This window comes from Bemisia tabaci, unplaced genomic scaffold (assembly GCF_918797505.1).
Source record: "Bemisia tabaci unplaced genomic scaffold, PGI_BMITA_v3".
Lineage (NCBI taxonomy): Eukaryota > Metazoa > Arthropoda > Insecta > Hemiptera > Aleyrodidae > Bemisia > Bemisia tabaci.
The window spans coordinates 145,185-158,877 of NW_027311738.1; the positions used below are offsets into that span (position 1 = coordinate 145,185).

At 33.6% G+C, this 13,693-nt stretch overlaps 1 protein-coding gene across 7 annotated transcripts in view; it reads right to left on the bottom strand.

The window, feature by feature from the left end:
- The window catches only part of LOC109041634 (bromodomain-containing protein 2), a 34,302-nt gene that overhangs the window by 5,317 nt on the left and 15,292 nt on the right, over positions 1–13,693 (bottom strand). Inside the window, exons 12-15 of one of the 7 annotated variants that reach the window (XM_072305664.1) lie at positions 11,907–11,996; positions 8,007–8,129; positions 5,786–5,817; positions 2,539–2,610 (exon numbers count right to left, since the gene is read on the bottom strand). In XM_072305664.1, the coding sequence (XP_072161765.1) occupies positions 2,545–2,610; positions 5,786–5,817; positions 8,007–8,129; positions 11,907–11,996 (311 nt within the window). In that variant the 3' untranslated portion in view covers positions 2,539–2,544. The remainder of the gene's footprint in view (positions 1–2,538; positions 2,611–5,785; positions 5,818–8,006; positions 8,130–11,906; positions 11,997–13,693) is intronic. The other 6 variants (XM_072305666.1, XM_072305667.1, XM_072305665.1 and 3 more) reach the window with 6 other exon arrangements.

A 13,693-nucleotide genomic window follows, 5' to 3' on the forward strand; every position in this document is an offset into this window, starting at 1 on the left:
TATCTTGGCAAGGGTGAAAGCTTTTACTTTCGGGATTTTAACATTCAACTGTTGACCTACCTACTAGGTCGATGGTCAACGAATTGAGAATTAAGTTTTGCAAACTTGTTTGGCTCATGCTGTCACCCAAAGCTCATCATCCACTTGGTAGGTAAGATGACTGTTACTCCCTCATAATTGTCCATTTAGAAGTGATAAATCCCCGAAAGTAAAAGCTTCCACCTGTCGCCAAGAGGCCAGTGGAAGGTCTCTTGTCTCTGGTTACTAGTTACAGGACCTCTAATTTTACCTTTGAAACTATACAGCTTTGAAAACAAAAATAAGGGCGCAAAAAACCCAAAAAGAGCACACTATGATATGCTAGAATGCCTAATAGGTAGAGAAAACTGCCACCTTCCGCCCGAAGTATCACAAGTGCCATTTACGTACAGATGCTATGTTGCCTAACATCTCAATATTTTTTGAATCTTTTCTTTGAAACTCTTGCACATATACTTTTGCGAAAATTTCAGGACTTCGTCATGATGACTACAGAAATAATCGGCAAACTTTTCAAGGGATCCTGCTCATTAGTATTTCCGTAATAAATTGAACAAGTTTGAGAAGTTTGGGAAAATAGTGTTTAGACACAAATGGTGCTTGTAATTCTCTGGCCAGAAGATCACAATATCATCTCCGGACAATTCACAGTTGCAAGCCTTGCAGGTCAAAATGTTAAGTCATATCTTATGCGACTTCAAGAACTCACAAAACAATACATTAAGGAACACATGGAATATTGATTGTGAGAGCGGGACATCAAATACGCATAACATCAAAACATGAGCAGAGGAACATTTCATTCCTCCTGGATTAAATAAGAACGAATGGTCCTATCTAAACCACCTATTTACCCATAAAAAAATTTGACGACTGCAAATGGGCAAGATGATGGAAATGCTTGGAAAGCAAGAATAAGAATTTTCTGTAACACCTTAAAACAGATAAATGTAAGAAAAATAAACTTTTGAGCGATCGAGTTCGATGGTGAAACTTCAAATCAAGTATCTCAGTTTGCAACGTTGCAAACTTAGAGTCCTGTCACATTTCATTTTGTAAATGGGTAACTAGTTATTGTCAATTCTTAGAAACTTCCATGCTTTTTCTTCTCTGTGCAAAGAAAACTCTGTAAAGACTTCGAGGAATACTGTTGATTTGTTCTCAGTCAAGAAAATAAAATGGGAGTGCAGATTTTAAAACAACGCAAAAAAGACACAAGGTTAGGGAGTTTCACTATCGAAGTAGAAATTCAGATAATCAGCGTAGTTATGCCTCTCAATCTTTGTCAGGTATAGCAAGAATGAGCATACTGGGCTTGTCCAACACCAACGTACACAAATTATTAAACAGATATTCACTGTCCAACAAAAATCATCTAGTAAAAGAGTAAATAACCAGTACTATGTGCACCTTGTACTTGAATAAATACCTCTTTACTTTCCAATTATCTACTTTCATTATAGATAATTTTCTTTATTCGTTTATTTAGTCATTACCAATTTTCCTTTTAAGTTGGTATAACTTTTCATTTGACATCCATGTTCTAAGACACATTTTGTTTGCCGTACCAATCGTTAGCAATGTGAGATAGAGCACAACATTCTTGTTTTGCTTGAATGTTACTGAGTATTTATGGACCTATTTTATTTCAACGATTATAAACCAATCTGGTAACGCTATTATAGCATCAGATGCATGACATCCAGACCGATCTTTAAAGATGGATCCGACCAAGTCCCAAAACAGGTCTCAGAAGGAAAATAAAGGGAGAAAGTGAGTTCGTTACATTATTTTCATTATAAATATTAGACAACAGTCTTTTTCTGTTTATAAGAGTTCTGTATACTAATAAATTTAATCCAGAACGAGATGATAGGAAATTTCAAGATTATTAACGAAACTGAGAGGCGCTTTTGAATTCCGACCTCATTTTCCTCTACTGCTCTCTCATTGGTCATAATAAAAAAGAAACGAAATCATTATTATTCTGGTAACCAGTAGCAATTACTGTTAAACTTACATAAAATTGTCTGCCTTCTGCTTTCAAGTTTTGAGCTTATATTTGAATACAGTGTACTGAAGTGTCAGGAGTTGTCAAGGACTCATTACAGCTGAAAATGATTTCTGAGTTCATTGAAATGACATTGACTAATTATAACAATTTGAACTGATCAAAGAAATTTTCATTTGATTCATTGCTATAAAAGAAAGAGCCGATTGTGAGAATTAAAATTTTAAGAATCACACAACCTATAAAGGTTCACAGAAATCATACATTTTTATGACAAGAAGATTAGTACAGATGTCATCTTCCAGCTCTGGAAGGAATTTTGCATCTGATACCTTGAAAATTTTAGGTGGAAGTATAATAGAAGAATAAAAAAACAAAACAAAAAAACAGGAATTTCAGTAATATTAAATTAACAGCAAATTAAGTGGCTAAAGAGAAAATAAGGAACAGAAAAAAACAAAATACAGAAGAAAAACGGCAGAACTTACATTTTTTTAACGAGAGTTATTCCTAAATTTCTTCTTTGACTCGGGATGCTCCGTTTTCACCTGATTTGGATTCTGAAAAAGGAGGAAACTCACATTAGAAACCGGACTATAATAATTTTAAATTATTATTGTTTACTCATGAAGGATTTAAGTCAGATTGTAGTGGTCAGAATAGAAAAGGACCCACATATATTATCAATGAGAAGCGGAAATTTTGAAACACCGCAATGGAGATACGCGGTTCTGCACTTAAGCCATCGATATATTTGGACAGATTGGACTAGAGTCAGCATGACTTAATCAAACATTGCTCAAATTTCTCTGATGTTTTAGTTTCTAACGAGAAAACTAGGCAACATTTAGATTCGAAATTTTGTGAATAAATTATTTGTAATGTAAGGGAAGCTCTTGGAAAGTTTCAATGCATTATGTTGTTATGTCTTCTTGTAGGGAAATAGAACATGTGTGGATACTAGGCAATGGAAAAAAAAGTCTGATTTCGGTCAAAAACCTCCATTTCTAAAATTACTTTGAACTGCTCTTTATGAATTCAATTCGTTGAAAAGCTATGTTGATGTTAACATTTTTAGATTCATTTAAGAAAATGAGGAGAGAATTTTTTGGATGCAAAATGAAGATTATGGAATCATTTTTATGTAACCAGTTAAAAGCCTGACAAAATATTCAACAGAGGACCTAGAACTGTGCAAATTTTGCCGCACATATGACAGTTTATCAGTTTCAAGTAAGGTTATCAAGATCACACAAAGGTCTCATTTATCGACTTAACATATCATTGATTCCTGAACAAATGAACCCGACTACATCTAAGTGCTGTAAAATTTCCATCCGCTGATTGCATTTTTACTGGGAAATATTCCGGAGTTGCTGACTGAAAATTCAATTGGTTTATCTTCCAAATACAAACAAAAATCAAACTACACTGTCGTATTTATGTTAAAAATGGATCATTTTTTTTTTTTTTTTTTTTTACTATTCAAATAGCCCTCAAGGGCTAATCCAACGCTTTAAGTCCTATCCCCCCTCCGTCCCTACTGAACCAGTCCCAGGCAACCATTGTTTGAGACCATCAAACTCGGGTCGCCTGGCCGGGAATCGAACCCGGGACCTCCCGATCATAGAGCAAGCGCTACAACCACTACACCATAGGAGGCCGACAATTTATGTCAATGTTGCAAGCTTCAAAATCAATTATATTCCTTCATCTGGGAAACAAATATATACATTTCTGTCTGTTTGCAGTTAAAAAAAAAAAATAATATATATATGCATGAAGGGGCCGAGAGAGAAGTCTATTAGAGAGGGGTGGCAGTGATGATAAAAATAGATTTGCTGCCTTATGGTTTTGAAATGATGAACATTATCTAGTTGACAAAACATGCTGTTACGTAAAACTGAGGTGATGAGTAGCTTCCTGGGTTAATGTAGTAAGTGAATATAATTTTTTAAAAAAAATATCTAGCAAGAATTTTAAGCAGTAGCATAAATGATAAAATGAGTTAGCGATTAGTTCCATCCTGTTCAGCTTCAGCATGCAATGCAAAGTGTGAAATTTTTGAGGCGCACTTGCAGGCAAGAGCAATTTCTTGAATTTTTCCTTGAAGATTTTCCTTGAAATAAAGTTGGTTTTAGGTTGACGGATGCCTATGATATGATAGGTGTTGATTCACTGCCAGAAATTAATTGGAAAAAAAAACAACGTAAATTGCTGAAACCTAAAAATTGATTTTGGCTTTTTGAAAAGTTTTAATTTTACCCGCAGCTTTCCAGAAATTTCCTGATTATAATGAGCATGTAAAAATGATCCTAAAATTAACTTTCAGAATAGCTCAACTTCAGAAAATTACATAATTATTTTAAGATAAAGGATTGACCACAATTCGATTGTAAATTGAAGGTTAAGAATAAATTCAATTTTTAAATTGTGTCGATATTGAAGGTTATAGAAAGGAGTTGAAAAACAATTTTTTCTCGAGGAGCGATTCTATCATAGAAAAAAATCAGTGAACTTCGGCATACAGTTTTTGCATTGGTGATATTCAAAGATTATTTAAGAGACTATCAAAACAAAAACCTTTTTAGGTTTCAACATTAATTCCATTTTAGACTTTCAAACAGACGGAGAATATAAAAAAGGTATGTACAATAGAGGTCACTGAATACAACATAATTAGAGTAATATCAAGTGTGATAAGCAAGATAAGGGCTCAAAGGTAAAAAACAAAATCCAGTGCATTCCATCAATTATAAAATCTCTCTTTGAAACATAACTTCCAAATCTTAGAATTTGGACGTGATGTTAAGATCATAACTTAGAATTAATTAGCATTGATTCGTTGGTGCAAGGTTAACCTGTCAGTTGGAACAGTTTGCATATGCTTTCTCACACTAGAATTACTCAATAGAAGAGGATGGGGAGGGGGGGGGGAGCAGAAAACAGTGCATTGTGCCAAGATGACGACGAATTGATGGTATTATTCGTAAAGTAAATCCTACTTCAGCTAAATTAAATGGATCTAATGGCAAGTTACCGATTAAAACAATGTGATAGTGTTTTGTTGTCGATTAAACAAGTGCATTACCTAACGGTTCAGACTTTTTTAATTGAAAAGTGCAGACGCTATCTCAAGAGAAATATTTTTCTATAAAAAGACAAACCAAAAAATCTACACAGTTTGGCTAGTTTATGTGGAATTGAGAATGAACAAAAAACTTAGAGTGACTAAAACTGCAAAAAGAAAAAAAATATCCTCATGTGCAACAGCTAATATATTAAAGAAGAACAACAACTGATGCAACATGCAATTAGACAAGGAGCAAGAAAAAACTAAACCATGTTTCACAGTCATTCACAGGGTTGAAATTTAGAGGGATCTTCGCTTGACAAGGAACTGGGCGATTGTAATTCAACATAGAGAACTTTTCACCGTTCATTTGATATCAGAAAGATAGTCATTGCCGAGAAAAAAAATTAAAAAGTCTCATTATTTTTCTCCTTTTATAGGATAGGGGATGAACTGCTTTGACATGTTTCAATTTTTCACGGTTGGGACAAAGGAGATCGTAAATAGAAAAACAGAAAAAAAAGCGTTAAAGTTTCTGGTGTTCTACATTGCAGAGCCATGTTTTTAATTGCAAAAAAAGTTTAGCAAGATTTTAAATTTTTAATAGACACAAAAACAGGCTTAGTTCTCTCCAATTGGAAGCTATCTAACTGAACACTTGCCGAAGAACGATTTTGTCTTGTCAAAGTAGAAACTGACGGGAAAGACATGAAAACACACAAAAAAAAAAAACAAAGTTACATGATAAAAATACTCGATTTATAAAAAAAAGGAGCAAAATAAAAATTGAAAAGGCAATTGAGAGGCCCCAGGCTGCAGGTCACAGCCACCAGACTGAAAAAATCACCTAAGTTACAATACGAGATGTCTCTATCATTGCAAGGGCTAACATTTTATATGTTATTTGAGCAACAGGGTGCAGATCAGATTGATGCTTTTTTTTATCATTTTTATTTCTTGATGGTCCGAGTCAAAAATGGGAAAGTCTGAATTGAAAAGGGTAGAATTGATAGAAAGAAAACAACCATCTCTTGAATGAATGCTTGGTGCTGTGAGAGGAAAACTTAATGCCTTTTTGAGGTGCAATATTCTATTAGAGAAATACTTGCATAGCTTTGTATGTTCTTCTAATTTCCTCAGCGCAGACTGTTACTTATCTACGAGAACAAACACTGAGAACCACAATCTTCTTTCAGCACAACGCATGCTAACGCATTTTTACGTAAATGTTTGTTTCTATACCCCCATTTTTTTCAAAAGAAAAGACAAAAACAAAGTACTGCAACTTATAGTTTAAATTATTTTTTTCATTTAAAAAAAAGAATAGACAAACAACAGCACTTTGCCTACGATCTCCGATATAATTTTGCTTGTTTCATTTTTTTGGGCTTTTTAAAAACATTTTTGATGAACAAAGTCCATTCACAGTTTCCCTTTAAAGTTTTGTGGAAACTTCACACATAACAGCAGAAGGGGAGGAGGGACGCACTAAATGCATTTCTTTCTTTTCTACACTGTCATGCATACTGGTAAATTTTTCCTGAACTTGCTATCAGCAATAACTACCTCACCGAACAAATCTCTTCAAAACAAAATAGAACTTGTACCCAAAATTGAACTGAACTAGTACCCATAATTGAACCGAACTCAGACCTATTTTAATTTCCCCTGATAAAAGAAAACGTAAAATATGATGAAAAAAGGTTTATGTTTCCAAGGCAAATTTTTTCCTTCAAAACAAAATGCTTAAATGAAAAGAAGGAGAAAATAGATATTGGAAAGCGCTTTGGGTAACCTTGTAATTTCATTTCTTTAGTAAAGTAGTCGAAAAAAGTGTCTTTTGTATTCTCAACTTTTTCTCTTTTCAAAGATAATTAATAACTCCAGTACAAGTCAATATGAACAAATATCGAGCTCACAAGAAACTTGGGTCTTTGCAACTAAAAATAGCTTATGCTGGGATCGTCATCGAACTATCGTTCAATGGGTCTATAGCTTCATCATTCCTTGAAAATTCCTGGAAGTAAACCGAATATGACTACATAACCAATCATTGAAAGAAATAATGAGTGATAACGCAGAGCATAATTGGTGAAAATGTATGATCAGGACTCAATTGTGTAAATTCATATTAAAAATGTAGCTTTTAAGCTCAGCAACCTCATAGTTGCAATCACATATGTATACGCTTCTACCCACCCTACACAGGGCACAGAAGCAATATTCTTGAAATAATTACTTTTTATGGAAAAAGTAATTTTTTTTATTAACATTTCTTCAAGATTGCCAGAAAATCATTGCTAAGCTGTACAAATAAAATAGGGACTGCAAAAATATTTGTTCAATACTTGCTATGAATATAGCAAGGCAATACTGACAAAAAAGTCAAAAAAGTAATTACAAATGTGAAATGTAATGCTTGAAAAAAGAATAGCACCAACAGTAATTTTTCAAATTTAGAGCTACAATTTTGGTACAACATCAACCAGTAATATTGCTTTCTGTCTCATGAGTAATGTTGTTTTAACATTGATCAAATATTTCGTTCCAATGATGCAGGGTCATTGGAGATATTGAGGCAATGTTGAAACAATATTATTTCACTGGGTGGGTAGTCATTGATCTAACCTGACATTTTAGAAAATTAGTGAGCGAGTATTGGAAGTCGTTGAGAGGTATCTCCTCCAATGATGTAATTTTCAATGCGCAGGAACTTGGTCGAAAACAAATAAAGGAAAGCTCTGGCCTTGAAGAAAATTTGAATGATCCGATTTTGATGAAAAAAGGAGTTACAAAGCTAGAGTGATGATATGAGAGAATGGGTGATTTTTTTCATGTCTGGTGCCGATGCTGCGGGTCGACTCCTAGGGTGAAGGGACTCACCATACTCAAGGTCACCTGAGTCAGAGCTACTGGATGAAAAGCTGGAACTACTTGAGTCCGAGTCCGAAGAGCTAGAACTAGAGGCTGATATTCTTGGGTTTCCTGCTCCGTTAGTTTTTGAATCTATAACAATTAACTTGAGGTAAGTTCAGTCGCCAGAGAACAGCAAACCTAACTCTCGCCTTTTGCATATCTTAGACCAATCTTGTAGAAAATTTGATGATAATCTCTCCCCGTAGTCTGGCTGTTGTGTGAATTTCTTCTCTTTCAGAAATTTATTTTTGTCTAAAGAGGAGTACAGAAATGATATGATACAGGAAAAAATGAGGATGTGTAAATGGGCTATTGGTGATAGTGGCCATTACTTTCTATAGTGAGTGTAAAATTGTGTGGTTCCTTGAATATTTTTCAATTTTAAGTAATTCTTTCATAGTCTTAAACTTTCATTGAATGCAATCTACATTTTGCTTTCACAATTACTGACACATGATGCTGAGATAATATAGTAATTAATCATTTAGTTATGAAAATGGTAAATCTGAAGATCAGGCACAATTTTCTGTTGACAATTTGAATTTGAGTGATCCTTAACAAAAATGAACTGAGAATGTGATGGAAAATAAATTAAAATTTCAAACTATGCAAAAACATGAACGTGAGAAATACAAACCGGAAAATCAAATGCATTCTACAGAGCAATGAAACGAGCATACATTCCATGGAGAAACTTAAAGTAGGTCTATTTCACAACTAAGCTACCCCGGACGACACACAAAGGAGACTTTATTTTGTTCAAAAGAAATTCAGATCTAGGAACGATTACAAATGACAGAAACTAAATTTCCATGCAATTAACAATTTTACTTCTTCAAATCATAAAATCAGAGAAGGATAGGAATAAAAAGCTTCCAAAAAAAATAAAATAAATAAAGAACAGACAAAAAAGGGGGAAAAAACAAAAAAAACGAACGAACAAAGCCAAACAAAAACGAATTGAAAAGGAAACATTGCCATTGCTTTAAACTTATTTACAGAAATCAAAAAAGAAGACAGCACACTTTGGATCAAAAGTTTCACTCTCACTTTCATAAATGATAATTCAAGATATTGTTTTTTTGGTTTTGGATCTTATTCTAATACAAAATTAAGGATTTAGAGCCTTCCTTTACTCAGGTCTCATTAGCACACAATGTGTAAATGACTCACTTAGATGAGAAGAGGGATTAGGGCTTCATCATGTGGAAAGAGAGGGGGTAGGGGTGTCAGTCAAGCATCTTAACCCTTTCAAACATCGAGACATATAACCTTTTAATCCAACAGTGGGTACAAGTATAATATAGCAATTTAATTCCATGCATTTACTATCAAATTTACCTACAAAGTCTTGTCACTTTTCATGGACATCTCTTTTCGAAAAATAGAGAGAAATGTGTTGTACATGAACTACACCTAAGTAATGTCCCTTCTTACAGGTAAATATTAGCAAGTAAAAAAGACCCTCATTGTATCAAATCATGGTTGACACCCAAATGATAGAAGATTCTAAATTTAATATTTGAGGTAAACGCATCAGCTGACAACTGAATTATAATTGTAAAAGTTACAAAGAGTGTAAAAACAAGATAGAAAGTAGAAAGTACGAAGGATACAAAGTAGTCTAATATTTATGACAAAGAAAATCAAAGTTTGCTGGATAGCAAGGCAAAAAGAGTACATAAAAATACAAAAACTCCCAAAAATGTAAGCTAAAATTGTCATAATTAGTATGTAGATGGTGGGAGAAATTTAAGAAAAAGCACTGAAGCCAAGAGCAGCAACCAAAAGTAAACAAAGGAAAGAATGTAAGTGGACGAATCCACAGAATGAGGAACTATTAATTACAGAGGACTAAATTTTAGAAGTTTAGTGGTGAAAATGTGAGGTGAATACATATATAGAGGTTCAAGATTGGAAATCTGAATGGCCCGATTGATATATTTTGTGTTTCAGTTTTTCTTCTCAAGTTTATTGCGCTGAGACTAGAGCATAACAGCAAATTTTAAAACTAGTGCAGGATAAAAATGAATAATGAGAATATTTTTTTTAAAATTTCAAGAGGCAATGGCACCATAATTGACAAAAATGTCCATGTAGCCTTTGCATTTAGCTTAAAAGATGAGAAATCTAGTAATTTGACATTAAGTTGTACGCGATGTATATTCGTATAATTCAGACTAAAAAGGTTGGTGATTAATGAAGCGAGTTATATGCTTGATGATTTGAGACAAGGGATCGTTTGCTATGATCATCAAATTTTACATTGATGTTTGAGATTCATGGACGAGTGTCAAATGATCACAGCTGTCCTTATGCAAATTTTCTGTATCAATTTTAAAGAGGAATGACTCTCCAAAAAAACAAATGATAACGGTGATGTTATCTACTGCAAAAAACTGTACCATAACAGCTACTGGTGTAGATAAGTGCTTCATTGATGACTGACGTCATACACCATGGTTTGCAACAATTGATATCTTTGTTTAAAAATACATCAAATGGATTTTATTAGCACTTTTGGTGATATACGAGTTTTAGCCATCAAAACACAGTTATGTGATGAATGGAACTTCATCATTTAGAGTGACAGCAGGAAGTTTAAAAATGAACTTGACTAGCGTCAGTACTTCTTGGTATATTTTTTTTTCATTATATTTCTTGTCATTGATGAGTGACGGCTTTTGGCAGTGGGAATCAAAAGGTTTTTTTTTTAACTGGATGAGAAATTCAATTTTGGGCAAAGCATGAAAATTAGGATGCAGCTAGCAGGTTGGCAGATGTAAATGACACAGCTTTTCACGACATTGATGGGTACACTTTAGATATTGTTCTAATTTTTCATGGAGCAAAAAAGGACATATTTAGGCACAAAATTTTCCTATTTTACTCATTAAGAAAGGAAAAGTCTTCTACGTGGCAAGGAAAACTGCACCGGAAGCATAGGTAATAATATTTGAATTGATGAACGTTAAATTATAAATTGAAAATTGAAAACAGAATTGAATTTCATGTTTTTCTTTAACACAAAAATTAGTGTGAGTTAATAAATTCATGTGAAGAGCAAATCAGCAATCAGCGCAGATGAACGTACACTGCATCCAACTTGATATACTGATGAATTTTCACAGATATCGTGACCAAACCTTTCAAGTTAAGGTTATGCTCATCAACAAACAACAACGTTGTGTTAGACATTAAAGTTTCAATATCACAGTGCAATGAGAAGACTTAAAATTCTCCACACAAGAGGTCCTGAACCCATGGTTTTGCCCTGTTTTTTCAGATTGTGGAAATTGGAAAATCTCTAAGCGCCAGTTTGTCATAAACGAGACATTATTTGTGTCTCACTCAATAGGCAAGGGCAAAACAGACACTTAGAGATTAATGTTATCGGTAAAAAGGTAAAAACAATTTGGTCCGAAGTCAACTTTTCATTTTTTACATAGGAAGATATCAATAACTTTAGTAGGATAGTAGAAACCTGCACTGTCAGACGTCTATCCTTTCATTATATTTTGTTGGGTTTCTTTACCATAGTACTCAGATCACAGTCAATAGTGTATAGTCGATAGATTGATATCACTAGCCCTTCAGCCCTGCTCAGATAAGTTTGGTTGGCACAAGCAGCCGAAAAAGTCTCAATTTCATTATTTCATGGTCATTGAAAATCAGGACAGAACTTTATGAACGGAAAATGAAGAAATTTCTTTGAATAATTTACTGTTAATGACCGAAAAATTAAGGCTAGGTAAAACAAAAAGAATAAAAGACAAGCAAACGAACTAGTGTGCAAGCAACTGGACTAGAAGGCATTGGTGAAAGCTAATTCAACTCTACTGACAGTGCGATAAGGTGTCAATGTACCTTTCTTGGCAGTTTTCTTTGGACCTGAGTCTTGTGGTTTCTTATCTAATTTCTCCAAAATTTCTTTTGATTTCCCAGATAATTTTTTATCTACAGTAAACACAAAAATTCAAAGGTTTCCGGTTATTCCATCGAAATTGAATTATTGAAACCCCTTACAAAATAACTTGTAAAGCTACCTTGCATATAGATTGAAACCTTAGCAGAAACAAAATGATGAAATTTCATTTTGCGTAAGCCTGTGCTTGGAGAACGTGTCGAGTTCATTTTCGGAATACCATTTTTTGGGAGTGATTTTCAGTTTCAAGCTTAAAAAAGCGACACGTGATTTTCAGTTTCAAGCTCAAAAAAGCGACACGTGATTTTCAGTTTCAAGCTTAAAAAAGCAACACTATATTCTTTTATTCATTGACTATGAGTTGGTTGTTATGCCTGTAACAAGGGAATTTTAAACACAAAGATGATTCTAATGGAGAGCCATTAATGATCAAGCATTAACAGGGAAAAAATTTAAAGTATGTGACTAACAATAAGTATTTGATAGTCACATAAATGATAGAGCTCAAAATGTATAATTTTTTATTTAAAGGAAATAAGTAAAAGATATATGCATCATAAGTTTTTAAAATTGTTCGGTCTTCAACTTCCGAAAATAAGAAAGGTTAATGTTAATGCGAAGACAGTTGGGAAATGCCAAGAATGGAAAACAGTTATCTTTCCTGTATGGGATTATTTTTAGAAGTGAGTTCATTTGTAATAAGCAACATCCTATGCCAAAGGATTATCAGACACTTAATTTTTTTCAGGACAATTCTTCCATACTTCAACATTTTCTGACTTGGCAGACAGAGTTCAGAAGAATCATTCCCATCACTATGCAATAAATTCATAACCTGATTTCCTCCGTTTTTTTTTCAAAAACTCATAAGAAAAAAAATGGAAACTTCAAACAATCGAGATATGCACAAACCCTCCACAGATACAGTCACAAGGGCTCAAATGAGCGGTAAACTCAGAAAAAAAAAATCGACATAAATCCATTAATAAACTAGATACATAATATATGTTAAAGTGCTTTTAAAGCATTTTGTAATAGTCAGTTCCATCTTTTCTGTTCACAACTAAATTAGAACTTTTCGCATCGGTGTATTGAATTCAGTAAGGCAGAAGGTTTGAAAATTCTGACCACATATTTAATCACAATATGGCGTTTTCTGCATCACAGCAAAATTTCTGATTAGCTCCATGGAAAGTTATTTTTTTTAAAAATTATGAACAACCGGTGTCATCACTTGGGAACATTCGCCACAGATCCAAGTTTTATCTCGTCTTTGTTGTGCATAATTTACACATCGAGAATCAGCATCTCCTATACCCCTGAATCAATCCACTAAAAATTTCGAGGGAATATTGCAAAGTTACAGCTTGAAATTAAAGTAGGGACAAAAGTTTGCAACATTTTCTGTTAGCACAATTAAAATGTTTTCTCCTGGTAATTTTTCGGTTATTTTTGTTTCCATTGCAGAAACAACAAAATGGACAAAGATAAACGACAAAGACAAACTTTGAAGAAATATGATATGAGAAAAGATGAAAAATACCTAAAATAAGTTCAAGGTTGGTCTGTTTTAATTTAATACGGAGAAAAACCAGACAATCCCCATCATCACAATACATGGCACCAAATTACATGCAAGGACACTAATTGAAACAGATAGCTTCCATTGAAGGAAACTAAGAGCACAAGGGTACTTACAAAAAGACCTATTCGTATAGGAAAATTAACA